Here is a 27,636-nt window from a genome sequence, read left to right as displayed (position 1 = left end):
GATTAAAGGATAAATATTGGCCAGGACACTGGGGATAACTCCCCTGCTCTTCTTTGAAATAGTGACATGGGGGCTCGGTTTAATGGCTCATCCCAAAGACGGCAACTCTGACAGCGCAGCACTCCCGCAGTACTGCCCCTCCAACAGTGCAGCGCTCCCGCAGTACTGCACTGTAAGTGGATGCCTGGATAACATGTTCAATTCCCTCAGAGACCATTTTGCGACGACTGAGCCACTGCCAACACCCAAATGACAGTGCTGTACTCACATAGCAGCAACGTATTTATATATTACCGAAAATATACCACAACATAAGGTGGGAGTCGAACCAGAGCAGGAATATAGGGAGGCTTGGGAGAAGTGGCCAAAAGTGCAGGTTACGAAGTATGTTTGAAAGAGGATTTTGAAGGTGAAGAGATACAGCAAGGCAGAGGGGCTTGAGGAAGGATTTCCAGAGTGTAGGGCCAGGATGGCTGAAGGTTAAGTCACTGGCCGAGGGTTAGAATAGGGAATGTAGAGCGTATGAGCAGGACTGGAGAAGGTTACAGGTGTAGGGAAGGATTTATAAACCAGGACAAGAAGTTTGAAGTTAGGGTGCTTGCATTCCTCTTCAAGTTGTAAATTTTCACTGAATATTTGGCTGGTGTTTACATCACTTTCTCAACATTTTCCTTGCTGCCTCGATTTGCCCTAAAGTAACACGTAAACCGTAACCCCCAATGTGCAGAGGCTGTCCGATTTATTACATAGCAACATAAGAAATAGGAGCAGGAGAAAACCATTTGGCCCCTCGAGCTTGCTCCGCCATTTAATAAGGTCATGGCTGATCCGATCATGGACTCAACTCCACTTCCATGCCCGCTCCCCATAACCCTGGACTCATCATTCAAAAACCTATCTATTTCCACCTTAAATACACTCAAAGACTGAGCCTCCACAGCTCTCTGGGGCAGTGAATTCCACAGATTCACCCCCTCTGAGCGACTGGACCTTACAGCTACAAGACTGAGGAGCCTTTCAGCCCGCCAGTCCAAAGATGGAAGGACTGTACGCGGCCTCCCTGCAGTGCTCCTCCTTTATTGAATCTTTTTTCAGCCCTTTAAGTGTCAGATTGGCTCAGTGGTAGCATTCTTGCCTCTTAGCCAGAACAATGGGGCTTCACACCCCATCTAAGGACATAATCTAGGCTGCCACTTTAGTGCAGTACTAAGGGAGTGCTGTTCTGTTGGAGGGGCGGTACTGAGGGAGCGGCGCACTGTCGGAGGGGCAGTACTGAGGGAGCGCCGTACTGTCGGAGGGGCAGTACTGAGGGAGCGCCGCACTGTCGGAGGGGCAGTACTGAGAGAGCGCTGCACTGTCGGAGGGGTAGTACTGAGGGAGAGCTGCACTGTCAGAGGGGCAGTACTGAGGGAGCGCCGCACTGTTGGAGGGGCAGTACTGACAGAGCGCCGCACTGCCGGAGGGGCAGTACTGAGGGAGCGTTGCATTGTCGGAGGGGCAGTACTGAGGGAGCGCTGCACTGTCGGAGGGGCAGTACTGAGGGAGCGCCGCACTGTCGGAGGGGCAGTACTGAGGGAGTGTCGCACTGTCGAAGGGGCAGTACTGAGGGAGCGCTGCACTGTCGGAGGGGCAGTACTGAGAGAGCGCCGCACTGTCGGAGGGGCAGTACTGAGGGAGTGCTGCACTGTCGGAGGGACAGTACTGAGGGAACGCTGCACTGTCGGAGGGACAGTACTGAGGGAGCGCCGCACTGCCGGAGGGCCAGTACTGAGGGAGCCCCGTACTGTCGGAGGTGCAGTACTGAGCGAGTGCTGCACTGTCGGAGGGGCAGTACTGAGAGAGTGCTGCACTGTCGGAGGGGCAGTACTGAGGGAGTGCCGCACTGTCGGAGGGGCAGTACTGAGGGAGCGCTGCACTGTCGGAGGGGCAGTACTGAAGGATGGCTGCACTGTCGGAGGGGCAGTACTGAGGGAGCGCTGCACTGTCGGAGGGACAATACTGAGGGAACGCTGTACTGTCGGAGGGACAGTACTGAGGGAGCGCCGCACTGTCAGAGGGCCAGTACTGAGGGAGCCCCGTACTGTCGGAGGTGCAGTACTGAGGGAGTGCTGCACTGTCGGAGGGGCAGTACTGAGAGAGTGCTGCACTGTCGGAGGGGCAGTACAGCGGGAATGCTGCACTGTCGGAGGGGCAGTACTGAGGGAGTGCTGCACTGTCAGAGGGGCAGTACTGAGGGAATGCTGCACTGTTGGAGGGGCAGTGCTGAGGGACTGCTGCACTGTTGGAGGGGCAGTACTGAGGGAGTGCTGCACTGTTGAAAGGACAGTACTGAGGGAGTGCTGCACTGTCGGAGGGGCAGTACTGAGGGAGCTCTGCACTGTGGAGGGGTAGTACTGAGAGAGTGCTGCACTGTCGGAGGGGCAATACTGAGGGAATGCTGCAGTGTCGGAGGGGCAATACTGAGGAAGTGCTACACTGTTGGAGGGGCAGTACTGAGGGAGTGCTGCACTGTTGAAGGGACAGTACTGAGGGAGTGCTGCACTGTCGGAGGGGCAGTACTGAGGGAGTGCTGCACTGTCGGAGGTGCCGTTACTGAAAACCTGCAGAGCTTATCCCAAGCTCCTGCTGTCTTTAATCGTTTACTGTCCGGGGTTCTGCTGATCACCTGCTGAAGTGATGGTGGGAAACCAGGACAACCCTCTGTGGAAATTCTAGGGCCAGTCTTCTGACTGAAGCGTTAAGCTAAGGCCCTGTCTGCGTAGTCCACTGGATATAAAAGGTCCAAGGGGAGTGGGCCCTGTGTCCTGGCCAACAATTATCCCTCAACCAACACCACCCTCATTTCTCTCTTGTGGGACAAATTGGCTGCTGTGCTTGCCGACATTAAAACAGTGACAACATTTCAAAAATGAATTCATTGGCTGTGAGGCGATTTGGGATGACCTGAAAGGACCTGCATAAAAATGCGAATTATTTCTTTCTTTTTAGTTTTGACTAACACAGCAACAGGTACAGCATTGGGAGAAGGTAGCGTTCAAATAGAACAAGTACCAGTTCCCCAGGCTAACTTGGCAAGGACCTTGCTCAGTTCAAATAAACAGAGTTGCTGCAGCAACAATAAGTATGGTCAGCCATTAGAATATTAAACCATGTCTCCTGCACGTTGGTCCAGACACCATATCTGAATCTTAATTCAAACCTCCCAGTCCTGCTGACCTTTGCATCTAACAACAACAACTTTTATTTATATAGCGCCTTTAATGTAGTAAAACGTCCCAAGGCGCTTCACAGAAGTGTTTTAAGGCAAAACAAATACATTTGATACTGAGTCACATAAGAAGAAATTACGGCAGATGACCAAAAGCTTGGTCAAAGAGGTAGGTTTTAAGGAGCGTCTTAAAGGAGGAAAGAGAGGTGGAGAGGCGGAGAGGTTTAGGGAGGGAGTTCCAGAGCTTGGGGCCCAGGCAGCTGAAGGCACGGCCACCGATGGTTGAGCGATTATAATCAGGGATGTTCAAGAAGGCAAAATTAGAGGAGCGCAGACATCTCATGGGGTTGTGGGGCTGGAGGAGATTACAGAGATAGGGAGGGGCGAGCCCATGGAAGGATTTGTAAACAGGGACGAGAATTTTGAAATCGAGGCATTGCTTAACCGGGAGCCAATGTAGGTCAGCGAGCACAGGGGGTGATGGGTGAGCGTGACTTGGTGCGAGTTAGGACACGGATTGCCAAGTTTTGGATCACCTCGAGTTTACATAGGGTAGAATGTTGGCGGCCAGCCAGGAGTGTGCTGGAATAGTCAAGTCTCGAAGTAATAAAGGCATGGATGTGGGTTTCAGCAGCAGAGGAGCTGAGGCAGGGGCGGAGACGGGCGATGTTACGGAGGTGGAAATGGGCAGTTTTAGTTTTGCCACGGATATGTGGACGGAAGTTCATTTCAGGGTCAAATGTGACACCGAGGTTACGAACAGTGTGGTTCAGCCTCGGACAGATGCTAGGGAGAGGGATGGAGTCGGTGACTAGGGAACGCAGTTTGTGGCGGGGACCAAAGACAATGGCTTCGGTCTTCCCAATTTAATTGGAGAAAATTTCTGCTCATCCAGAACTGGAATTTAGAGACCGTGGAGGGGTCGAGAGAAGTGGTGGTGAGGTAGAGCTGGGTGTCATCAGCGTACATCTGGAAACAGACGTCGTGTTTCCGGATGATGTCGCCAAGGGGCAGCATGTAGATGAGAAATAGGAGGGGAGCAAGGATAGATCCTTGGGGGACACCAGAGCAGTTTAGTTCAGCTAAGTTTCATTCAATAGCAACATTTTCCATATATGTTACACCAAGGTCCCACAGTGGTGTTTATAGTCTGAAAGTGATAATAACCTTATTTGTCAGCCGTGGCTCAGGGGTAGCCTTGGTTACCATAAGGACGTATCTCACAGCCCGTGATGGAAGCTATGCTTTCAGAACTATCGTATTTGCAAGATTCGCCATCCCGTGTAAAAACAAAACAGAAGGTTAAATATCGATACTGAATTAACGGTGTGTAGGTTTGTGGCAGCTGTGGCTGTGTGGTTAGCACTCTCACCACTGAGGTATAGGATTGTGGATTCAGAGTCCTACTCCACGGACTTGGCTGGCATGGTGCAGTACTGAGGGAGCGCTGTGTGGTTGGAGGTTCTGCCTTACAGACGAGACGTTAAACCGAGGACCTGATTGCCCTCTCAGGTGGATGTAAAAGATCCCACGGCACTCGTCAAAGAACAGCAGGGGTGTTCACCCGGTGTCCTGGCCAATAGTTATCCCTCAAACAACACCTAACTAAAGATGGTCAGGTCATTATCACATTTCAAAGGTACTCCAGGGGCTGTAACGCGCTTTAGGGCGCCCTGAGGTTGTGAAAGGCACTATATAAATGCAAGTTCCTCCTTTGCAAGTCAGCGACAGTCTAACACCTGAGGCGAGATTAAGCCAGTTGCTATAAGTTCAGGTCTTCTCATGTTCAGTGCTGTGTCACTCCAGTAGGTAATCTGAACATCAAACTTTTATTGCTAACTTGCTCTGACCTATATGTATGTTGGTGCAACAGGAGGACGCCCTCGTGGTCTGAATTTGAGTCTGTCACACATCCAAAGGTGGACCGAGGAAACACTTGGTCAGAAACGGCCAAATCAGACAACATTAAACTGTTTTATTTCACAGCACGTTGATGTATAAGTTACCATTTGTAATCGAAACTCATTTATCCCACCCAGTTTCACTTCCCTCCTGTACACAGGGTAGTTAATGAACTGGACAATAGAGGCAGAAACTCTCACCACATTTAAAAAGTACTTGGATGTGCACTTGGTGTAGAAAACTGTCAGCAAAATAAAAACAGACACAAATCTTCCCCACTCGCCTTTTCCATCGAAGCTCCAGCTGGATAATAAATGCAAAATAAACTCCAAGGAATGAAGAGCAGCCTTCTTGTAAAAAAACAGCAGGCAAAATAACCCACAGTAAGATGAGGTATCTTCCAGCGCAGCAAACAGGGCAGCCTTTTCCAAGTCTTCTAGTAGCCAACTGGACCTGCTGCTATCTCTGGCTGATGGTCCTCCACACACACAGTTTTGTTTTAAAGCGCGTGCGCAGTGCACTTTAAGCGCGCACTGTCAGTGCCGCCACGCGAGAGGGACTCGGGCAGCGTCACCGCTATTTTCAGCTTTTGTTTACCGGAAACTTGCGGGTTTTCTTTCCGGCGCTGACGGTGTTGAAAGAAACGTGCGTACAGGTAAGTGGACACCATCATTTTTGATTGGGGAAAATTGGGGCCTTTAAAGCGCCGTAACCTACAGAGCTACGGACCAAGAGCTGGAAAGTGGGATTAGGCCGGATACGATGGGCCGAAATGGCCTCCTTCCGTGCTGTAAATTTCTATGGTTCTATGGAAATGTTAGTGCACAAAGTATTACTCACTTTTTCAGAATGATTTACTGACTATAAGGAACTAAATTCTTGCATTTTGGTCTTCAGCCCAGGGTAAAACTTCCCCTCCCTAGCGTCTTCTCCATGTCTCCAGTGACAGTTTTCAGTCAAGCTGTCTACCCCCCTCACCCAAGGGTCGAATCCAGCCTAACTTCACAATGACCTCTGCTGAGTTCAAATGAACAGAGTTGTGGCAGCACCAATAAGTCTGAATCATTGCTAAAATGTCAGTCGATCTTTTATTGTCTGTTGCACATTGAGGTGGGCAATTGTGACCTGTATCTCCCAGCCCTGCTCTCCTGTAAATTTAACCCCCTGACAGCAAAGCTTTGCTGAACAGTAGCATTTTCAACATAGATTACAACAAAGTTCCCCCCTATGTCAGCATTGTCTAAAATCCCAAACTTGAAAGAAAGACTTGGATTTATATAGCTCCTTTCATGATCACCGGACGTCTCAAAGCACTTTACAGCCAATGAAGTACTTTTTGGAATGTAGTAATGTGGGAAACGCGGCAGCCAATTTGTGCACAGCAAGCTCCCACAAACAGCAACGTGATAATGAGCAGATAATCTGTTTTTGTTATGTTGATTGAGGGATAAATATTGGCCAGGACACCGGGGATAACTCCCCTGCTCTTCTTCAAAATAGTGCCGTGGGATCTTTTAGGTCCACCTGAGAGAGCAGACGGGGCCTCGGTTTAACATCTCATCTGAAAGATGGCATCTCTGACAGTTCAGCACTCCCTCAACGCTGCACTGGAGTGTCAGTCGAGATTTATATACTCTAGTCCCTGGAGTGGGATTTGAACCCACGACCTACTGAGTGTGCTACCCACTGAGTCACAGCATTGACACCAATAAACAGTCACATCTAAAGGACATAGAAACTAAAATTGCTGTGACATCCCGGGAGCCCAGTGCGAGTGCTGCTGGCTCCTGATGTACACGGCTAACGCAGCTGACAGCGATGCCACAGTGAACTTACTGGATTCACCAAGGCCGACCACCCTGAACACCTGTTTTTACAAAATCTTCCCTTCCACCGGCAGATCTGGAAAGTTCCCTTCCAGGTTGTCAGCCCCTGTGCGAGAGCACTGGGTCAGGTGTCAGCCGGGGCTCAGTGCTAGCTCCTTTGCCTCTGGATCAGAGTGTTGGAGGCTCAGGTCCCACTCCGGGATATTTGAACCCATAATCCAGGCTGGCACTCCTCTGTGCGGTATTGAAGGAGCGCTGCGCTGTCAGAAGTGCCGTCTTTCAGATCAAGTGTTAAACCGAGGTCCTGACTGCCCTCTCTGGTGGATGTAAAAGATCCCATGGCACTATTTCGAGGAACTGCAGGGCAGTTATCCCCTGATGTCCTGACCAATATTTATCACTAAAACAGATTATCTGGTCATTTATCTCATTGCGATTAGTGGGAGCTTGCTGTGCACAAATTGGCTGCTGCGTTACCTACATTACAACAACTACACTTCATTGGCTGTAAAGCATCGTGGGTGCCCTGAGGACGTGCGAGGCGCTATAGAGACGCAGATCTTTCTTCCTCTTTATGTGTCTCCCATTCATGTGGACAACATCTTACGGTAATTTCTCACTGTTGTGTGTTCAGAAAACAGAGTCTCTCAGGAAGGGAATATGGCAGAACAATCTGAGGAAAATTAAGGACCACAATGACCAGCAAGGAAATTCTACATTTATAATGGTCATGAATAGCTTTGGCGATTTGGTGAGTTGCAATACTGGGTATGTTAACCTATTGATGATGGTACTGATCTTATAATCCCGAGATTGAGAGTTCAATTCTCACTGCGGCAAGTTGGGGAAATGGAATTCAGTCTGGTAATATGTGGGCTGGCACCGGATCGAATTACTGTGAAAACTCCCGGTTTTGTTGTTAAAACCCCAAACTGGTTCGCTGATGCCTTTTAAGGATGGGGATCTACTATGCAGAACCAGCGTTTCGTGTCAGCTGTGGTTCAGTAGGTAGCACTCCTGTGTTTGGGTCTGAAGGTTGTGGGTTCAAGTCCCTCATAAGTCTAGGCTGACACCCCAGTGCAGTGCTGAGGGAGCGCTGCACTGTTGTAGGTGCCGTCTTTCGGATGAGACGTTAAACTGAGGCCCTGGATTTTAGGCTTTTCTATTTTCGGGACGAAAACAGAGGCGGGGCGAGAAAGTTACCGGCCGGAAATAGTTTGCGCTTTGGTAAGGAAGTTTCGGCAGCTGGGTCTTGCGTCAGGGGGCGCGGCGCGAAGGGAGGGGTTGTGGGCCGCCCCGACCTGTGTGAGAACACCACCGCAAGTCGGGGCTGTAAATAGAGCTGGAGCGCCAGGCCCTGGAACATTGTGGTGATATGTGTGCGCACAAGGTCCGTGCAGCAGAGCAGGTCTCCAGTCGTCCTGGTTAACCCTTGCCACTGAACCAAGACCCAGCTCTGTCGAGCCCGTGTGGTGGCTGGTGTGCAACGGTCACCACACATTAAAAAAATCCACGCACAGGCATCTTCCACCCCCTCAACTGGAACATTGGGTCCTTCATTGAAACACCTGTGAACTCATATGGAAGCAAGTCATCCTTGTTCGAGGGCCCGCCGATGATGATGATGGCACCTCTCCTTGGCGTTAGCATGGGAAACTCCCGACTAAAGAGCTGGGCCGGGAGCGCTCTGAGAGATACTTGGTGGGGAGGGGACCTTAAAAAACTCACAAAAACATTCCCAGAACATTGCCCACGCCACCACAACACAAATCGCTAAAGAATTTAAAGAACAAACACTCGCACTGACCTTCGGGGTATTTTACCTCCCTTGGCACTGCCGGATTTGCTGGCTCACCCCGATTTCCCAGGCGCTCATTGCGGGTGCACTTCCAGGTGTACGGATTGGGCAAAAGTCAAAACTCGCACCCATGTCGCACCAGAGGTGTTGCACACCAGCCGGTGCTGCTCCGTGCCGCGGCAAAACTGGACCGGAGGATCGTGGCAGGGCGCTGGAGAGCTCACCGCCGCCTTTCACACCGCTCCGGGGTGAAACCCCGAGCGCCAAGGCCGGGAAATCTAGCCCCTCATTTCTAAAATTGAAAAACGTGGGTCTTATCTGCAGATAATGGGACCAATCAAAAGTTAAAAATTCACGATTATCTGCAAGTCCCCAGTTTGTCAATTTTACTCACATAAGAAGTAAAATGTGCCCCAAATCTTCTCCACACATGGTCTGATGATGAACAAGGCTCTCGTTGCCATTGTGGTGGGTGATGTGGGATCATAGCTACCTTTGTTCAGGTGACAGCCTTGGTTCAGTTGGTCGTTACTCCCGTCTCTCAGTCAGAGATTGAAGGGTGATGTCTCACTCCAGAGATTTGAGCACATGGACTCAGTTGCCCCAGTGTCAGAGATGCCCGTCTTTCGCTTGAGACACTATCTGTTCTCTCAGCTGGATGTAAAAGATCCCATGGCACTATTTTGATAGAAGAGCAGGGGAGTTATCACTAGGAGCAGGAGTAGGCCATTTGGCCCCTGGAGCTTGCTCCGCCATTCAGTAAGATCATGGCTGATCTGATCTTGGCCTCAACTCCACTTCCCCGCCCATTCCCCATAACCCTTTACTCCCTTATCAATCAAAAATCTGTCTATCTCCACCTTAAATATATTCAATGACCCAGCCTCCACAGCTCTCTGGGGCAGAGAATTCCAAGTTGAGGGGTAAACATTGATATATATAGCCAATATTTCCCCCTCAACCAATATCACCAACATTGCTGTTTGTGAGAGCTTTCTGTGCATAAATTGGCTGCCGCGTTTCCTACATTACAGCAGCATGTACTTCATTGGATGTCCGGAGGTCCTGAAAGGCGCTATACAAATGCAAGTTCTTTATTTCTTTTCCTTCAGACAGAAAAGGAATTTTCTCAATTATTGTACACACATGGCACGGAAGAAGTGTTGGTAAATAACCAGACACAAGAGAGTCCCAAGGGCCGAAGGGCCCACCACCTTTCAGAGAGTGTGGATTGGCGAACTGCTGGTTACGTTACCTCACCGAAGTACCAGGTACCAACACTGCTCATGCTGTCGATTCTACATTCAGTGTAGAGCTGTTGGCTCACGGAGCTTGTCGTCACCATTGTGTGACGGCTTGGCTCAGTCACCTGTCCTCTTTCAATGAGCGGGGAGCTGTACCAGTGTCCTGGGCCAGCATTGCATCCTGAGCCAACACCACCAAAACAACACATGAACTGCTCACTGCTCTTATGGGATGTTGTTGCAGTGGAATAAGAACATAAGAAATAAGAGCAGTAGGCCATTTGGCCCCTCAAGCCTGCTCCGCCATGCAATAAGATCATGACTGATCTGATCTTAGCCTCAGCTCCACTTCCCCGCCCGCTCGCCATGACCCTTGGCTCCCTTATCGTTCAAATATCTGTCTATGTCCACCTTAAATATACTCAATGTCCCAGCCTCCACAGCTCTCTGGGACAGCAAAATCCATAGATTTACAACCCACTGAGAGAAGAAATTCCTCCTCATCTCCGTTTTAAATGGGCGACCCCTTATTCTGAAACTATGCCCCCTAGTTCTAGATTCCCCCATGAGGGGAAACAAGGGGAATGGTTTTCCTGTTGCTTATGTAATGGTCCCATCATTTCGGAAGCATAATGGTATATGTTCAGTAATTACTTTCACTGGATACATATATTGCCGTTCCTTCATCGTCGCTGGGTCAAAATCCTGGAACTCCCTCCCTAACAGCACTGTGGGAGCACCTTCACCACACGGACTTAGTGGTACAAGAAGACGGCTCACCTTCACCTTCTCCAGGGCAACAAGCCAGCCTTGCCAGCAATGCCCACATTCAAAATGAATAATTTTAAAAGAGTAATTCAGTGAGATATAAAATGTTGTTTTTATTATGATGATACAGGTTCAGTAAAATCCAAAGCACCCAGTGTATTAGGTACAGCTCAGAACTTGCTTGCATTAATCAATTGTATTCTCACTTCCCCATCGAGAGGTTTACCGGGGGAGAAATTCAAGAGCGCTCCGATTGGACGCCAGGCGCTAATGCTTTTCAACTTTTATAAGATTCAGTGTTTGCGCTCCAGGAAGGAAGTGGAGCTCGAAATCAAGCGCTGCACCTCCTTCGTGGAGCACTAGAGGATGCAAGCGGGGCGGGAGTGGTGCACACTGGGCCGTGCGGTGCGGCCAGGATCTGAGGCTCCTGCTCTCCCTCAAAGGGCAGGGCTATCACTGCAGGCCCTGCACTGGGCCCAGTGAGCCGCGATCCGGCCCCATCAGCCCCGCCCACTCCCGTGATCCGGCCCCATCAGCCCCGCCCACTCCCGTGATCCGGCCCCATCAGCCCCGCCCACTCCCGTGATCCGGCCCCATCAGCCCCGCGCACTGCCGCAGTGTTTCAGGCTGATCGAGCGCGGCCGAAGGAATCCAAAATATTGAAAAGCACCATTTTGGAAATATTGTACTTACCTCGGCCACCTTCCCTTTAACCTCCCCAGCCCCAAGCGCCCGGCCTCCCGATGGATGCCTCCCGCAGCTGTCGGTGTTGTCCCGGCGATGCTGCAGGGGGCGGGACCCAAGTCCGGGTCCGGGGCGCTAACGGGGCGATGCACACGGCGATGATATCACGATCTCGGGCGATGCCGATCGGGACGCAACGTATTACCGCCGCCGTAAACCTCCCGCCAAAGTTAGCGGGAGTCGATCATCTCGCCGCACCTGGTCAGTAAGTGTTTAGTGCCCCCGATAGCGCCCCCGGAGGCGATAATGGGAGGTGCAAAGGAGGCCAATTTCTAGGCCACGTCTGAGTAATTAATTTCCTTAGTGCACATTCATTTGTCCTTGTTCACTCCCCGTTTCTCCTAAAGGTGGGGCTGGGGCATGGCCCCACAGACACCAGCCACCCTCCAGTACCTCACTCGAGTCGCGTATGGATTGATTTGAGGGGGCCGGACACAAAATGCACCGCCCATGGTAATTCTGAGGGTGCACAATGCACTCCCATCGCTAAGCCTTCTACCCGGTGATTCCCGCCGTTGCAGAGTCAGTTGTTGTTTTTGTAACTTCACAGTCTTCCCTCAGAGACCAGTGTGAAGCATTCTCGGACTGATTGAGAGTCTTGACAGGCCACAACGTGAACACTCCTTCCATCGTTATACCAGTCGATAGGGGTGGGGGGGGACGTTACCCCGATATGGTGGGTTCCCACAGCCCATACAATGAGGTAGGCACCACCCACACACACCAGACACGAGTATCCCACTGGGTGTCAGCCTGGAGTTCAGAGTCAGAGCTCCAACTGCACTCTCTGGGACTGTCTGGAGCAAGGTTCGAACCCTGCACCAGGAGAGAGAGTGAAAGAAACGTCCTTACACAGAGGGTTGTTGGTGCCTGCAATGCTTTGCCACAGGGTGTGGCCGAGGCAGACACCATTGCATCTTGTAAGGTTAAACAGGATAAATATTTGATGCAGAGCTGAGGGGAAAGAGTGGGGCAATTGGATTCTACCAGGAAAGAGGTGGCACAGACATGATGGATGGAATAGTTCGTCCACTGGTTAGGCCACAGCTGGAGTACTGTGTGCAGTGCTGGTCACATTACAGGAAAAATGTGATTGCACTGGAGAGGGTACAGAGGAGATTTAGGAGGATGTTGCTGGGAGTGGAGAATTTTAGCTATGAGGAATGATTGGATAGACTGAGGTTGTTTTCTTTGGAACAGAGGAGGCTGAGAGGAGACCTAATTTGTATAAAATGATGAAGGGCCTGGATAGAGTGGATAGGAAGGTCCTATTTCCCTTAGCAGAGGGGTCAACAGCCAGGGGGCATAGATTTAAAGTAATTGGTAGAAGGTTTAGAGGGGATTTGAGAGGAAATGACTTCACCCAGAGGATGGTGGGGGTCTGGAACTCACTGAAAGGGTGGTAGAGGCAGAAACCCTCACCACATTTAAAAAGTACTTGGATGTGCACTTGAAGTGCCGTAACCTACAGGGCTGACCAAGAGCTGGAAAGTGGGATTAGGCTGGATAGCTCTTCGCTGGCCAGCGCGGACACGATGGGCCGAAATGACCTCCTTCCGTGCTGTAAATTTCTGTGATTCCATGATTCCATTCTATGAAATGGCTAATTCTGTGCCATAAAGGTCCATTGTTTTTCTATGGATCTACCTCCCTGCCCTTCATCGAGTATTGCCTTGGGGATCTTTATTATCCACCTCAACAGGTTCAATGCCTCATCTGAAGGATGACACTTGTGCCTCTGCAGCCCTCTTTCAGCTCTGAGTTGGAGTGTCAGTCTGGATTAGCTGCTGAAGACTGGGAGTGGAGCTTAAACTCACCACCTTCCTCCCCAGGGTCAGTGCAGCAGCTGCTGGGCATTCAGTGCCACCGGGGTATTGGAAGGGCAGATGTTTAAGAAGACGGGCAGGCTCATCGCCCTGAGTGAGCAGAACCTCATTGACTGTGCACAGACTGTCGGAACCTATGGCTGCAGTGGGGGCTGGGCATCGAGTGCCTTTGACTACATCAGTCAGAGCGGAGGAATTGAAGCTGCGGCCACCTATGGCTACACTGCAAAGGTACGTGTGCTTTCCAGGGTTCACCATTCTGACAACGGCTCACACTTCAAATACATTAAGACATACATAGCTTTTTTTAAAAAGCGGCACCAATTGATTAAAATGAAGCTCACCGACCTTGACTTTGTTAACCTTGGTTCGTACAGTGAGCCTCCCATTGGAATAGCGGAGTGACTGCTGCCAACGAACCCGAAGCTGCGCATAATCATTCTGCGCATAACTTTTAGTTCTCAAATTTGAAAGAAAGTAACTCGAAAGTTCATGTTTCTCAAAATCCGCTTCTTTGTTCCTCATTTTGGGAAGTCCGGTGACAACAAACACACAAAAAAGCATCGGATCTGCGCAAGCGCAACTACTTCCGGTTCGTTGGCAGCTGCGCAGAATCATTCTGTGTATTAATGTGTCAGGTCCCAGACTGGAAAAAGTGACACTCACCGCAACAGACGGAGGGTCTGAGAATTGCGGAAACACATCACTAATAAAGTTTCATTAATGTTGCTGTGGTTGGGTTAATGTTACTGGTCATTTTGCCAGTTTAAGAACCGCTTTCTCGAAGGACAAACAACAACTTTAAAAAATAAACTCACAGTTCGAATTTTATTTAAAATTAATGTTTCTAACAGAATTCTCAAAAGCCGCGTCTTTATTCCTGGACCTGCGCATGCGCACCTACTTCCGGTCCGTTGGCAGCAGTCTGGAATAAATATGTAACCAATTATAGTTTCGAATATATAAGAATTAACTACTTGCACTTTAATAGCACCTTATCAGAAATATCTCATGGGCGCAGAGCAGGATCCCATAAACAGCAACGAGGTGTTTGTCAGCTTGGTTCAGTTGATAGTAATCCCACCTCAGGTTCATGCAGCACTCAAAGACTCGAGCATATAGCGGCTACTGGCGCTCCGGAACACTGTTAGGGTGGCGTCTTTTGGACATGAGGTTAAATCGAGGCTCCATCTGCCTGTTCGAGGGGTAAAGGTATGGGGAGCAATCACTTGCACAAATGCTGTGGGGAATAGAACTATTTCAGGTGGCACCATGGAGCAGAGGGATCCAGAGTCAGGTGTGGCTCAGTGGGTAGCACTCTCACCTGCTGAGTCAGAAGGTTGTGGGTTTAAGTCCCACTGCAAGAACTGCAGCACAAAATCTAAGCTAACACTCCAGTGCCTGGACTGAGGGAGTGCTGCACTGTTGGAGGTGCTGTCTTTCAGATGAGAAGTTTAACTGAGGCATGCCTGCCCTCTCATGTGGACATAAAAGATCCCGCGGTGCTATTTTGAAAAAGAGCAGGGGAGTTCTCGCTGGTGTCCTGCCCAATATTAATCCCTCAACCAACATCACTAAAACCGATGAATATCATATTACATTGCTTTTTGTGGGGCCTTGTTGTGTGCAGATTGGCTGCTGTGCTTCTTACATTGTAAAAGTGACTACACTTCATTGGCTGTAAAGCACTTTGGGATGTTCTGAGTACACATAGTGCAGTTAGATTCCCAGCCACTGTCCAGCATCTTTTATGTCCACCTGAGAGAGCAGATGGGGCCTCGGTTTAACGTCTCCTCCAAAAGACGGCACCTCTGACAGTGCAGAACTCCCTCAGTACTGCACTGGAGTGTCAGCCTTGATTTTATGGTCAGGTCTCAGGAGTGGGGCCATGACCTTTTAGCATGGAGACGAGAGTACTACCCACAAAGCCATGGCTGACATGAATCAAAGATCTGTTAATTTGATATCTATAATTTTCTGCTTGTTTTTCTTTCACACAGGGTGGCGAATCTTGCAAATACGATGTTTCTGAGCGCGTGGCTTCCATCAAGAGCTATGAGATACTTCCGTACAGTGACGAAGAAGCTTTGACGAGAGCAGTGGCTGAAATTGGACCCGTAGCTGTGGTGATTGATGCATCATTGGCATCTTGGCAGTTTTACAGCTCAGGTAAGGAGGCCATTGGTCCTACAGCCAACCCCAACTCATCAAATCCCAATCGACAGTCTAATTTGACCAGTCTGCGATGGTGTAGAAGCTCGTAGGACCCTGGCGGGGGCGGGGATGAGAACTTCCATCCAAACTCTGGCTTCACGATGACCCCGCGAGAGTGTCCGAGCAGCATGCGACTGATCCAAGAGGCCGCGCTCGAGGCCCTCACTGTGCAAAAGGTAGAGGGGAGCAATCTGTTACTTTCCAAACCTGCAGTGGACAGTTGCCCGGCCGTTAGCAGTTGATCGAGCCCACTGGAGAGAAGCGGGCATGAAGGGTGGGATCACTGAGGGGAAACCTAGAACTCTTTGAGGATATAATGAACAGGGTGGATAAAGGGGAACCAGTGGATGTGGTGTATTTGGACTTCCAGAAGGCATTCGACAAAGTGCCACATCAAAGATAAAAGTTCATGGGGTTGGGGGTAATATATTAGCATGGATAGAGGATTGGCTAATGAACAGAAAACAGAGAGTCGGGATCAATGGTTCATTCCCTGGTTAGCAATCAGTAACTAATAGGGTGCCGCAGGGATCAGTGCTGGGACCCCAACAATTTACAATCTATATTAACAGCTTGGAAGAAGGGACCGAGTGTAACGTAGCCAAGTTTGCTGATGATATAAAGATGGGAGGAAAAGCAATGTGTGAGGAGGACACATAAAAGCTGCAAAAGGACATAGACAGGCTAAGTGAGTGGGCAAAAATTTGGCAGATGGAGTATAATGTTGGAAAGTGTGAGGTCATGCACTTTGGCAGAAAAAAATCAAAGAGCAAGTTATTATTTAAATGGAGAAATATTGCAAAGTGCTGCAGTACAGCGGGACCTGGGGGTACTTGTGTATGAAACACAAAAGGTTAGTATGCAGGTACAGCAATTGATCAGGAAGGCCAATGGAATCTTGGCCTTTATTGCAAAGGGGATGGAGTATAAAAGCAGGGAAGTCTTACTACAGTTATACAGGGTATTGGTGAGGCCACACCTGGAATACTGCGTGCAGTTTTGGTTTCCATATTTACGAAAGGATACACTTGCTTTGGAGCCAGTTCAGAGAAGATTCATTAGGTTGATTCCAGAGATGAGGGGGTTGACCTATGAGGAAAGGTTGAGTAGGTTGGACCTCTACTTATTGGAATTCAGAAGATTGAGAGGTGATCTTAAATTACTTAAATGGGGAGAGATTACAAAACGCTGAGGTACCGAGGGATCTGGGGGTCCTTGTACATGAAACACAAAAAGTTAGCATGCAGGTACAGGAAGTAATCAAGAAGGCAAATGGAATATTGGCCTTTATTGCAAGGGGATAGAGTATAAAAGCAGAGAAGTCCTGCTACAACTGTACAGGGTATTGGTGAGGTCACACCTGGAGTACTGCATACAGTTTTGGTCTCCTTATTTAAGGAAGGATATACTTGCATTGGAGGCAGTTCAGAGAAGGTTCACAAGGTTGATTCTTGAGATGAAGGGGTTGTCTTATGAAGAAAGGTTAAGCAGGTTGAGCCTCTACTCATTGGAGTTTAGAAGAATGAGAGGTGATCTTATTGAAACGTATAAGATAATGAGGGGGCTAGACAGGGTAGATGCAGAGAGAATGTTTCCCCTCATGGGGGAATCTAGAACTAGGGGACATAGTTTCAGAATAAGGGGTCACCCATTTAAAACGGAAATGAAGAGGAATTTCTTCTCTCAGAGAGTCGTGAATCTTTGGAATTCTCTACCCCAGAGAGCTGTGGAGGTTGGGTCATTGAATATATTTTGACCGTTAAGGGAGTCAAGGGTTATGGGGAGTGGGCAGGAAAGTGGAGTTGAGGCCAAGATCAGATCAGCCATGATCTTATTGAGTGGTGGAGCAGGCTCGAGGGACCGAATGGCCGACTCCTGCTCCTATTTCTTATGTTCTTATGTGCCCAAGGGTTTGGAATTTAAAGTATAAGTTAGGTGGCGTGGAATGACAGGTGAGCCAGCCCTCTAATTCCCACGTCCATCACAAGTATTTTGCCTCCACCATGGCTCCGATCCATTCCAAGCATTGATCAGTCTCTATGTGAAGAGGAGCCTCCGAATGTTACTGTTCACTAGTTTGAACCTGTGTCCCTGTTCCCTACTCCTATATTAGTGTTCCGATCGACCTTTTGCACACCATTTATTATCTTATCCACCTCGATAAGATCACCGCTCAGACTCCCCCTTTCCAGGCAGAAAACCTAAGTATTTCTTCCTATCTCAGACCCATCATACTGAGGATCGGTCTCTGGGATCTTCTCTGCTCTGCCGACATTTCCCTATCTCCCTTGTATCTCGAGGACAAGGACCCTGTTTGGTCACTTGCTCTGACTTATTTTCTCTGTGTAATCCAACATTCTATTGGTTTAGTTGATTTCTGCTCTGCATTGCTTCGACATGTTGAGGGTTGAGTCTACCAAGATCCCTAGGTCTCCTTCAACATCATCCTTCAGCACCATTCATGGGGCGCAAGTTTCCGCCCTGAAAAACAGCGCATCTCGATAAGGTGCGCCGACTTTCTGGAAGAAAAAGAAATCTTGCCTTGTGATTCTGCGAGTTCTTCAGGATGTCTTCGTGTTCGGCGTGGCGCAACACAAAGGGTCGGGGGCGGAGCCAAGTCCCAGCGCTGAAAACAGTGCCGGGACCTCTGCACATGCGCGCTAGAGTGTGCGCGCATGTGGAGTAGCTCCAGGCCCCCGAGGCTGTGTGGGAGGGGCCCGAAGCACGCCGCCCCTAGCCCTGGCCGAATGGGCTCACCAGGGCGACGAAGATCGGACTCTGGCCTCCCTCCTCTTCAGCTTCAGGTCCCGCTCCAGCTCCTCCTCACCCGCTGTTCAAGTCTAGCTCCGGCTCCCCCCTGCCCTCCCTCCCGTTCAAGTCCCACTCCAGCTCTGCCCCTCACCACCCCCCCACTCCCCATTCAGGTCCCGCTCCGGCTCACCCCACCCCTCTCCTCCCCCCCTCTTTCCCCCCCTCCTCTCCCTCCCCTCTCCTCCTCTCCTCTCTTCTCCCCTCCCTCTCCTCCCTCCCCCTCCTCTTCCCTCCCTCCCCCTCTCCTCTTCCCCCCTCTTCCCTCCTCTTCCCCCTCCTCTTCCCCACTCCTCTTCCCCACTCCTCTTCACCCCCTTCCTCTTCTCCCCTCCTATTCCCCTCCTCCCCCTACCCCTTCCCCCTCCCCCTCTTCCCCCTTCCCCTCTCTTGCCCCTCCCTCTCCCCCCTCCCTCTCCCCCTCCTCTCCCTGCCCCCTCCCCCCCTTCCTCCCCCCATTCCTCACTGTCAGAAACACAGAGAAACACTGACACTGACAGAGAGAGAGACACCGACAGAGACAGAGAGAGAGACACTGGGGGGTCCCCGTCCCAGCATGCTGTTGGAGCCCAGTGCTGCAGTCGGTGAGTAGAAACGTAATTTTTTATTTATTGCTTTTTAAAAAAAAATTTGGATTGATTTATTGGTTGATTTATTGATTTATTTATCATCATTTAGTATTCATGATGGCTCTTTATTTGTAAAAGTGATGTGTTTAATGTTTGTAAACTTCCCTCCCCCCCATCCTCCATCTCTTGTTCTCTATGCCTAATTTATAAGTGTAGGCAAGGTTTTTCTGAACGTACAAAAATCTACATTCACTCCATTCTAAGTTAGTTTGGAGTAAGTTTTCACTGCCTAAACTTGCAAAACAGGCGTAAGTGGCTGGACACGTCCCCTTTTGAAAAAAAAAATCTGTTCTAAAATGGAACTGTTCTAACTCACTAGAACTGGAGCAAACTAAATGCTGAGAATTGCAATTTCTAAGATACTCCATTCTAAACTAGTTGCTCCAAAAAAAAGGAGCAACTCAGGCCGAAACTTGACCCCATGGAGTAAGTTTGTTGGCTATTTTTCCTTCCTGTACGAGCACTTTACACTTGGTTGCACTAAACTTCATCTGCCATTGATCTGCCCAATTACATTTTGTGTTGAACTCATTCTGTAATTCCTGGGCTAATTCCTCTGATTCCACAGCCTCTCCCAGTTGGTATCATCGGGAAAAGTTTGACCAGGTTTGCATTGAGTTTCTGAATCCAATTCATTTATGTAAATTAGAAATTGTGGTTGTCCTAGAACCAACTGAGGAGCCTGCCTTCTTCATCCTTGCTGGAAACCCGTTCCAAGTGTGGATCACGCTTTGTGTGAGGATAACCTTCCTCCATCCATCCTACCTTGCCATTCATTAGTTTGTGTCCGGTGTGCGCTGACCCAACTGTCACTACTTAATATCGAAGGATATTCTTTGCAACCTGATATCTGGATATACAACGTTCCTGTTCAGCCATGTCTTTCCGAGAGACTCTAGCAGAAGGAGAGTCAACCGAGAAATACTCGAAATATCTTACATTTTCGGTTTTAGATGAAAATTATATATTCGATGTGAGTAATGTGACTTTTTTATGAGACGGTACAGTCATAACCTAATTGTCATAAACTTATAAACATAGATAAATAGGACTATCATCACAGAAGGAGGCCATTCAGCCTCGTGGGCCTGTTCCACCATTCAATGAGATCATGGCTGATCTGCATCTTAACTCCATCCAGCCATCCTGGTTCTGTAACCCTTAATACCCTTGGCCTAACAAAAGTCTATCAAGCTCAGGTTTAACATTGTCAATTGACCCTCAGCCTCAACAGATTATTTTTGAGGGCGGGGGGCTGAGTTCCAGATTTCCACAACCCATTGTGTGAAGAAGTGTTCCTGACATCACCCCTAAACGGCCTGGCTCTAATTTTAAGTTTATTTCCCCTTGTTCTGGACTCCCCCCAGAGGAAATCGTTTCTCTCTATCTACCCTATCAAATCAGTGCAAACACTTTAATTAGATCATCCCTTAATCTTCTATACTATGGGGAATACAAGCGTTTGAAAGGAGTGTTTGGATTGACTTCTTGATGTGGTTCAGACAGTGTGTTCCATTTTGCAGGTGTTTATTATGATGCCAGTTGCAAGACGAACGCCTTTAACCATGCTGTACTAGTGGTGGGATATGGAGTTCAATCAGGAATGAAGTACTATATTGTTAAAAACAGGTATGTTAAACCTGCAATACAATCCCGGAACTACCTGAAGATTACGGGCGTCTTTAAGGCAGGAAAACATCCCAAGGCGCTTCACAGGACCGTTATCGGACAAAAACTGACCCCGAAACAGTCTGCTGACAACAAAAGAAACCACGCAGGGTCATCGACCCGAAACGTTAACTCTGCTTTCGCTCTTCAGATGCTGCCTGACCCGCTGAGATTGCTAGCATTTTTTGTTTTTATTCCAGATTCCAGCATCTGCAGTATTTTGCTGTTGTAAAAGAAACCAGACATTGAATAAGAAAACAGGAGGCAATTATGTTGGGGGCCGTTAGTAAGTTCTCCCCGGTGTCCTGGCCAATATTTATCCCACAACCATCATCAATAAAAAAATCTGATGTTCTGGTCATTATCATATTGCTGTTTGTGGGAACTTGCTGTGCTCAAATTAGCTGCCGCGTTTCCCACATTACAGCAGTGACTACACTCCAAAAGTACTTCGTTGGTTGTATTATTATTAGGCAGTCCCTTGTATCGAGGATGACTTGCTTCCACACCAAAAAGGGATGAGTTCACAGGTGTTTCAATGAAGGACCTAATATTCCAGGTCCCGAACTGCATATTGAAGGGTGGAAGATGCCGTACATGGATTTTTTTAACGTGGGGTGACTGCTGCACACCAGCCACCACATGGGCTTGATGAGCTAGGTCTTGGTCCAGTAGCAAGGGTTAACCAGGACGACTAGAGACCACCTTTGGATTACCTGACCCCCCTACCCCGCCCTCTCCACTCCCGGACTGTTGTTCAGCTCCACATAGGAGCCAGCAGATTCTCCGCCGTACCTGGCCGCGGAATCCTGGTGGTGATGACAGGAGCAGCAGGCAGGCAAGTAAAGGGTAAAAGTGCCCCCAAAGGTGGGAAGGTGAGCATCCGGGTGGGCCTTGGCCGAGGGCAAGTCCTGCGCAGGAAGCTGCACGGAGGCTGAACTAGAGGGAGAGGAGGTTGCTACGAAGCCCTGCCCTCTCTTGGGGAGCAACAGAGGCTCATCAGTCCTACTTCCCGCTGCCCAGCACCACCTTCCCCATAACAGCGCTAACGTGGCTGGACGGGAGGGAAAGCTTCCGGGGATCTGGGGCTCACTGCATCCCCTCCCACCACCATTTACATTCGGAGGGTTGGGTCGAAGAAGGCAGCAGCGGTCCTCAGGAGGGCCGGGAGCGGGAAATCAAGCTGGGCAGGTGAAGAAGCAATAGAAGAGAGTCCCGGCCTTGAACTCTGAACTCCGAACTCCGAACCCCGTGGTGGTCAAACAATTTTTACTTTACAAGTACATTTGTGGTGAAATCATAAACTGATTCTTTTTGAACAGATTCACGATTCAAGTAGATATACTGAGCAGAAGAAAGTTTCCATTCATTGTGCTACACATGGGGGAGCTATTGACACATTGAAAATAGAATTATATAGGAACATAGGAACTGCGATACAAAAATAGTCACGACCCATTTAGTTCACCTTCTACCATCCTGGTAGTCGCATAAGAACATAAGAGACAGGAGCAGGAGTCGGCCATCTGACCCCTCGAGCCTGTTCCACCATTCAATAAGATCATGGCTGATCTGATCTTGGCCTCAACTCCACTTCCCTGCCCATTCCCATAACCCTTGACTCCCCTATCATTCAAAAGTCTGTCTATTTTCACCTTAAATATATTCAATGACCCAGCCTCCACAGATCTCTGGGGTAGAGAATTCCACAGAATCACGACCCTCTGAGAGAAGAAATTCCTCCTCATTTCCATTTTAAATGGACAACCCCTTATTCTGAAACTATGCCCCCTAGTTCTAGATTGCCCCACAAGGGGAAACATCCTCTCTGCATCTACCTTGTCGAGCCTCCTCATTATCTTATATGTTTCAATAAGATCACCTCTCATTCTTCTAAACTCCAATGAGTGTAGGCCCAACCTACTCAACTTTTCTTTATAAGACAACCCCTTCATCTCAAGAATAAGACCTTGTGAACCTTCTCTGAACAGCCTCCAATGCAAGTATAGCACTCCTTAAATACAGAGACCAAAACTGCACGCAGTACTCCAGGTGTGGCCTCACCAATACCCTGTACAGTTGGAGCAGGACCTCTCTGCCTTTATACTGTATCCCCCTGGCGATAAAGGCCAACATTCCATGGTACAGCGATACTGGAGATATTCGGCTGGATTTCCGAGGAGTTTGCGACCGGGTTGTCGTCGCGGTTTGACGCTCCACGGCGAAAACCCGGTCGCTCAGCCCGGTGGCGATCCTTGGTTCCTTTTTTGCGGCGCCGCTTGGAAGCACCGCCGGGGAGCGCTGCACCGGGGGTGGAGTGACTCGGATTGAGACAACGTCCGAGTTTCGGCACTCGCCCAACCCGTACGCCGCACCCCGAACACTGCCAGGTAAAACCGAGCGGTGCAGTCCTGCCGGCAGCGGTAAGTTGGAAAACCTGAAAAAAAGGTAAGTTAAATTTTTATTTTTTATATTTTTGCAGCGATTTGTTCGGTAAGGGTGTTGGGAATGTTTTTTGAATTTTCTTGTTGATTTTCCCCCCCTCCCAAGGCCAGTCTCGCAGCACTCCCGGCCCCGTACTAAAACTGCCGAGGATCCTGGTTTTGCGCCGTGAAAATAGTCCAACGTCTCCCTTTGCGCTCTGGGCGCTGACCTCAACTGCCAAATGTTCGGCCTTAAATCGTTAACAGAGCAAAAACAATAATTTTCCCACATCGCCTCTGTTTTCTCCCCGAAATGGAGAAAGCCAAAATCTAGCCTATATGATCATCATAGGCAGTCTCTCGGAATCGAGGAAGACTTGCTTCCACTCCTGAAGTGAGTCCTTAGGTGGCTGAACAGTCTAATACGAGAGCCATAGACTCTGTCACAGGTGGGACAGATAGTCATTGAGGGAAGGGGTGGGTGGGACTGGTTTGCCGCACGCTCCTTCCGCTGCCTGCGCTTGATTTCTGCATGCACTCGGCGATGAGACTCGAGGTGTTCAGCGCCCTCCCAGATGCACTTATTCCATTTGGCCAGGGACTCCCAGATGACAGTGGGGATGCTGCACTTTATCAGGGAGGCTTTGAGGGTGTCCTTGTAAAGTTTCCTCTGCCCACCTTTGGCTCATTTGCCATGTAGGAGTTCCGAGTAGAGCGCTTGCTTTGGGAGTCTCGTGTCTGGCATGCGGACAATGTGGCCTGCCCAGCGGAGCTGATCGAGTGTGGCCAGTGCTTCAATGCTGGGGATGTTGGCCTGATCGAGGACGCTAACGTTGGTGCGTCTGTCCTCCCAGGGGATTTGCAGGATCTTGGTGGTATTTCTCCAGCGATTTGATTTGATAATCACAGCACTCAATCTCGATCAATTAATCTACAGCAGACCCAGACACGGTGAGGAAACCCCCAATGGGGGAGGGCTTTGGTAACTACAGGTCCTCAGTCTCATTTTCCCCCTGACCTCGCTGCATTCACCACACGGCATGTCCCACATTACTCAGATACTTCTTGTCAAAATGTTATTATCTGAAGGAAATCGATTTGATTTGCATCAGAATGAATCAATACTAACTGCTTCGACCATCTCCCGGGGGATCCTGTTTGGGAATTGAAAGCTAATCAGATGGTGATCAAATGCTGTTTGAATAACAAGGGCCATGACACAAAAATGTCATTTGTGGAAATGGATCAGCCAAAGCTGAATGGTGGAGCTGGTTCGGTTATAAATTACCTGCGGTATAGAGAAACTTTCCAAAACTTGTACTTTAAAGGTTAACACCTCTCTACCTCAGAAAGGATAAAACCCTTGGTCCAGGATGGATTACATGCGCACATATTAAAAGACGTTGGGAAGAATTAGCAGAGACACTGTTACACACATTAAAAAATCATTGGAAAAGGGAATAGTGCCAGAGGACTGGTGGTCTGCTAATGTGATTCCTATATTTAAAAAGCGAGATAGAACAAGATCAGGGAACTGTAGACAAGTTAGCTTAACGTCAGTGGTAGGAAAGAAAATAGAATCTTTACTCAAAGGTATAATAGAAAAACATCTAGAAACCGAAAATATAATAAAGAGTAGTCAGTAGGGATTTAGTAAGTGATGGTCAACCTTATTGAATTCTTTGAAGTAACAGAAAGAGTAGACAAGGAGAATGCAGTAGATGTAATATATTTGGATTTTCAAAAGGCCTTCGATGAGGCACCTCGTAGTAGACTCATGACTAAGTTCAGGACATGTGGAGTAAGGGGACAGGTAGCAGAATCATAGAAATGGAGGGCACAGAAGGAGGCTATTTGGCCCATCATCTCTGTGGATAGCAAACTGGCTACAAAATAGATTCACAAGGATGGTATCAAAACTGAGAGGATATACTTATCAGGAATGGCTGAACAGGCCGGGGCTCTTTTCCCTAGTAAAGAGAACACTGAGGAGGTGACCCGATAAAGGTGTTTGAAATGATGACCGGGTTTGATAGGGTAGATGCAGAGAAAATGTTTCCACTTGTGAGGAAGTCCAAAACTGGAGATCATAAATATAAGGAGAGAGAGACGCCTCTGTTGTGGTATTAACCCGAGCGGAGCGATAAATGTTGCACTGGGAAATGGTTTGCGTCTCCAGCTGCGAAATTCTCCAGCTGGGCCCTGAGTGTGGGGCAGAGCACTAAGGGAGGTGTTACACACCTCTCGCGGGGCGCTAGGCCGGCTGAGCAACTGAAAGTCCCGGAGTGCCCTGAGAGAGGCTTCCACGGGAACAAAAATCTGAAATAAACCCACCAAAAACATTCCCAATAAACACGCCGCCACAACATCAGTCGCAAAAATAAAGACATGAAAAGCAGTCACGCTTACCTCAGGCCGACATTACTTACCCCCTTGTGGCCCCTACAGCTCGGAACGCCATCTTCCACGTGCAGTCCCAGTACGGCGCACCAAGCAGCGCTGCGGTTCGGACGCCAGCCAAATATCGAGGCGGTGTCACAACCAGGGGCGTTGCACACCAGCTCGCCTCTTCTGGGCGGTAGTGCCCCGTCGAGACCGGCACCGAATGACCCGGCGGGACACTAACAGGGGCGGCAGGAGACCAAAAACCCAGCCCAAGGTGTTTATCTATTCCATTTTTTCGAGACGAATAAATCCACTATGGAATTCAGGAGAAACATCTTTACCCAGAGAGAGGTAACAATGTGGAACGCGCTACCACAAGGAGTATTTGAGGCGAATAGCACTGATGCTTTTAAGGGGAAGCGAGATAAACACGTGGGGGAGAAAGGAACAGAGGGATATGCTGATAGGATGGATGAAGTAAAGTGGGAGGAGGCCCGTGTGGAACATAAACACCAGTATCGACCAGTCAGGCCGAATGGCCTGCTTCGGTGCTGCCGACACAGTGGAACTGTTTCACCAGGGGCTTCCACCACAATTACAGAGAGAGGGCAGGGATTGCCCAACACAGAAAGTCTACCTGTAAAGGAAATATTCAGAGTCTGATAGGGAAGGTTGTACCTTTCTTCAATTGTTCCATCCTTCATTGTCATTCCTTCCTGTTTACATTTTTATTCCAGCTGGGGACCACATTGGGGCCAATCCGGTTACATCCTGATGTCCCGGGGGCGGGACAACAACTGTGGAATTGCGAGCTACCCCACATACGCTCTCGTCTGAGGGTCCAAGCTTCAGAAGATCTAACTGCGACATCTCTGACAGGCAACCTTTCGGAATTAGTAGAGCAGTAATGCCTGTCAGCAATTGTATGCTATATATCAGGCTGTCAGGACGATCCCGACAGTTTACCCACACCTCCTGCTCCAGCCCTTCCTACTTTCAAAGACGCCACTCCCTCAGACTGCTATTCCCTACATTCCGAATAAAAGATTTCATGAGGAGGCTTTAGAGTGGAGATGCCCAACACATCGCCCTCAAGCTCATTTATCAGGCCTGCAAACCCCTATATCCAGCCCCCAAGATCCCAAATCCAATCCATTAGCTCCTATATCCAGCCCATAGCTCCTATATCCAGTCCATTAGCTCCAATATCCAGTGCATCAGCTCCTATATCCAGTCCCCATGCTCTTTTATCCAGCTCGAGCTCTGTACTTGCTTAAAAACTGTTAAATCGCTTAACACCGACGTTACTTTATGCACAATACTGGCCAAAACTTCCTTACTCTGTGAAATCTGCTTGGTGTTGTTACTGGTGGACAGAAATGCCTGGGCTATCGTTATGGCTTTACTCAGACTCGGAGTTTCTACAGTCAACAGTTTGCGAAGGATTGTCTCAAGTCCGATGCCCAGTACAGAGAAGTCTCTGAGCATTTGTTCTAGGAATCCCTCAAACTCACAATGTCCTGCAAGGCGCCTTAGTTCGGCGACGTAGCTCGCCACTTCCTGGCCCTCCGACCGTTGACATGTGTAGACCCGATATCTCGCCATCAAAACACTTTCCTTAGGATTTAGATGCTCCCGGAACAACGTACACAGTTCTTCGTAGAATTTCTCTGTTGGTTTTGCCGGGGCCAGGAGATTCTTCATGAGGCCACAGGTTGTTGCCCCACAAACAGTTAGGAGGATCGCCCTTCGTTTGGTCGCATTCTCATCCCCTTCCAGCTCCTTGGCCACGAGGTATTGGTCGAGTCTCTCCACGAAGGCCTCCCAATTGTCCCACTCTGAGAACTTCTCCAGGATGTCGACTGATCTTTGCATTTTTGCGCGGTTGTTTGTTAACTCGTCGCCAATTGTTACACTCATAATAAATGGTCAGACTGAGTACTGTGTGTAATGAGCAAGTGTGATCTTAGCTCCTTTATTAAGTTTCCAGAGTGCAGGTACCTGCTTATATACTGTGCTCCCAGGGGATGCTGGAATCCCTTGGGACTCCAACAGGTAGGCCCTCTAGTGGTCAGGTGTGATGCAGGTTACAAGGGGTTAAATACATAACAAGACTGATTCCTGGGAGGGCACGACTGTCTTATGAGGAGAGATTCGGTCGACTAGGCCTGTATTCACTAGAGTTTAGAAGAA

General features: G+C 49.1%; 1 protein-coding gene across 6 annotated transcripts in view; it reads left to right on the top strand.

The window, feature by feature from the left end:
• LOC139228722 (cathepsin K-like) overlaps positions 1–27,381 on the top strand; it is a 180,395-nt gene extending 153,014 nt beyond the window's left edge. The window contains exons 3-8 of one of the 6 annotated variants that reach the window (XM_070860007.1): positions 7,571–7,687; positions 9,847–10,005; positions 13,323–13,547; positions 15,317–15,485; positions 20,491–20,596; positions 26,181–27,381. In XM_070860007.1, coding sequence (XP_070716108.1) covers positions 7,571–7,687; positions 9,847–10,005; positions 13,323–13,547; positions 15,317–15,485; positions 20,491–20,596; positions 26,181–26,280 — 876 coding nt within the window. In that variant the 3' untranslated portion in view covers positions 26,281–27,381. Of the gene's footprint in view, positions 1–5,636; positions 5,927–7,570; positions 7,688–9,846; positions 10,006–13,322; positions 13,548–15,316; positions 15,486–20,490; positions 21,005–26,180 lie in introns of those variants that run through there. The other 5 variants (XM_070860005.1, XM_070860009.1, XM_070860004.1 and 2 more) reach the window with 5 other exon arrangements.
• Positions 27,382–27,636: the final 255 nt, after the last annotated feature.

Source organism: Pristiophorus japonicus, chromosome 18 (assembly GCF_044704955.1).
Source record: "Pristiophorus japonicus isolate sPriJap1 chromosome 18, sPriJap1.hap1, whole genome shotgun sequence".
NCBI classification, from domain to species: domain Eukaryota; kingdom Metazoa; phylum Chordata; class Chondrichthyes; family Pristiophoridae; genus Pristiophorus; species Pristiophorus japonicus.
The sequence above is the reverse complement of the archived record's forward strand: the minus strand, read 5'-3'. Positions and strand labels throughout refer to the sequence as shown.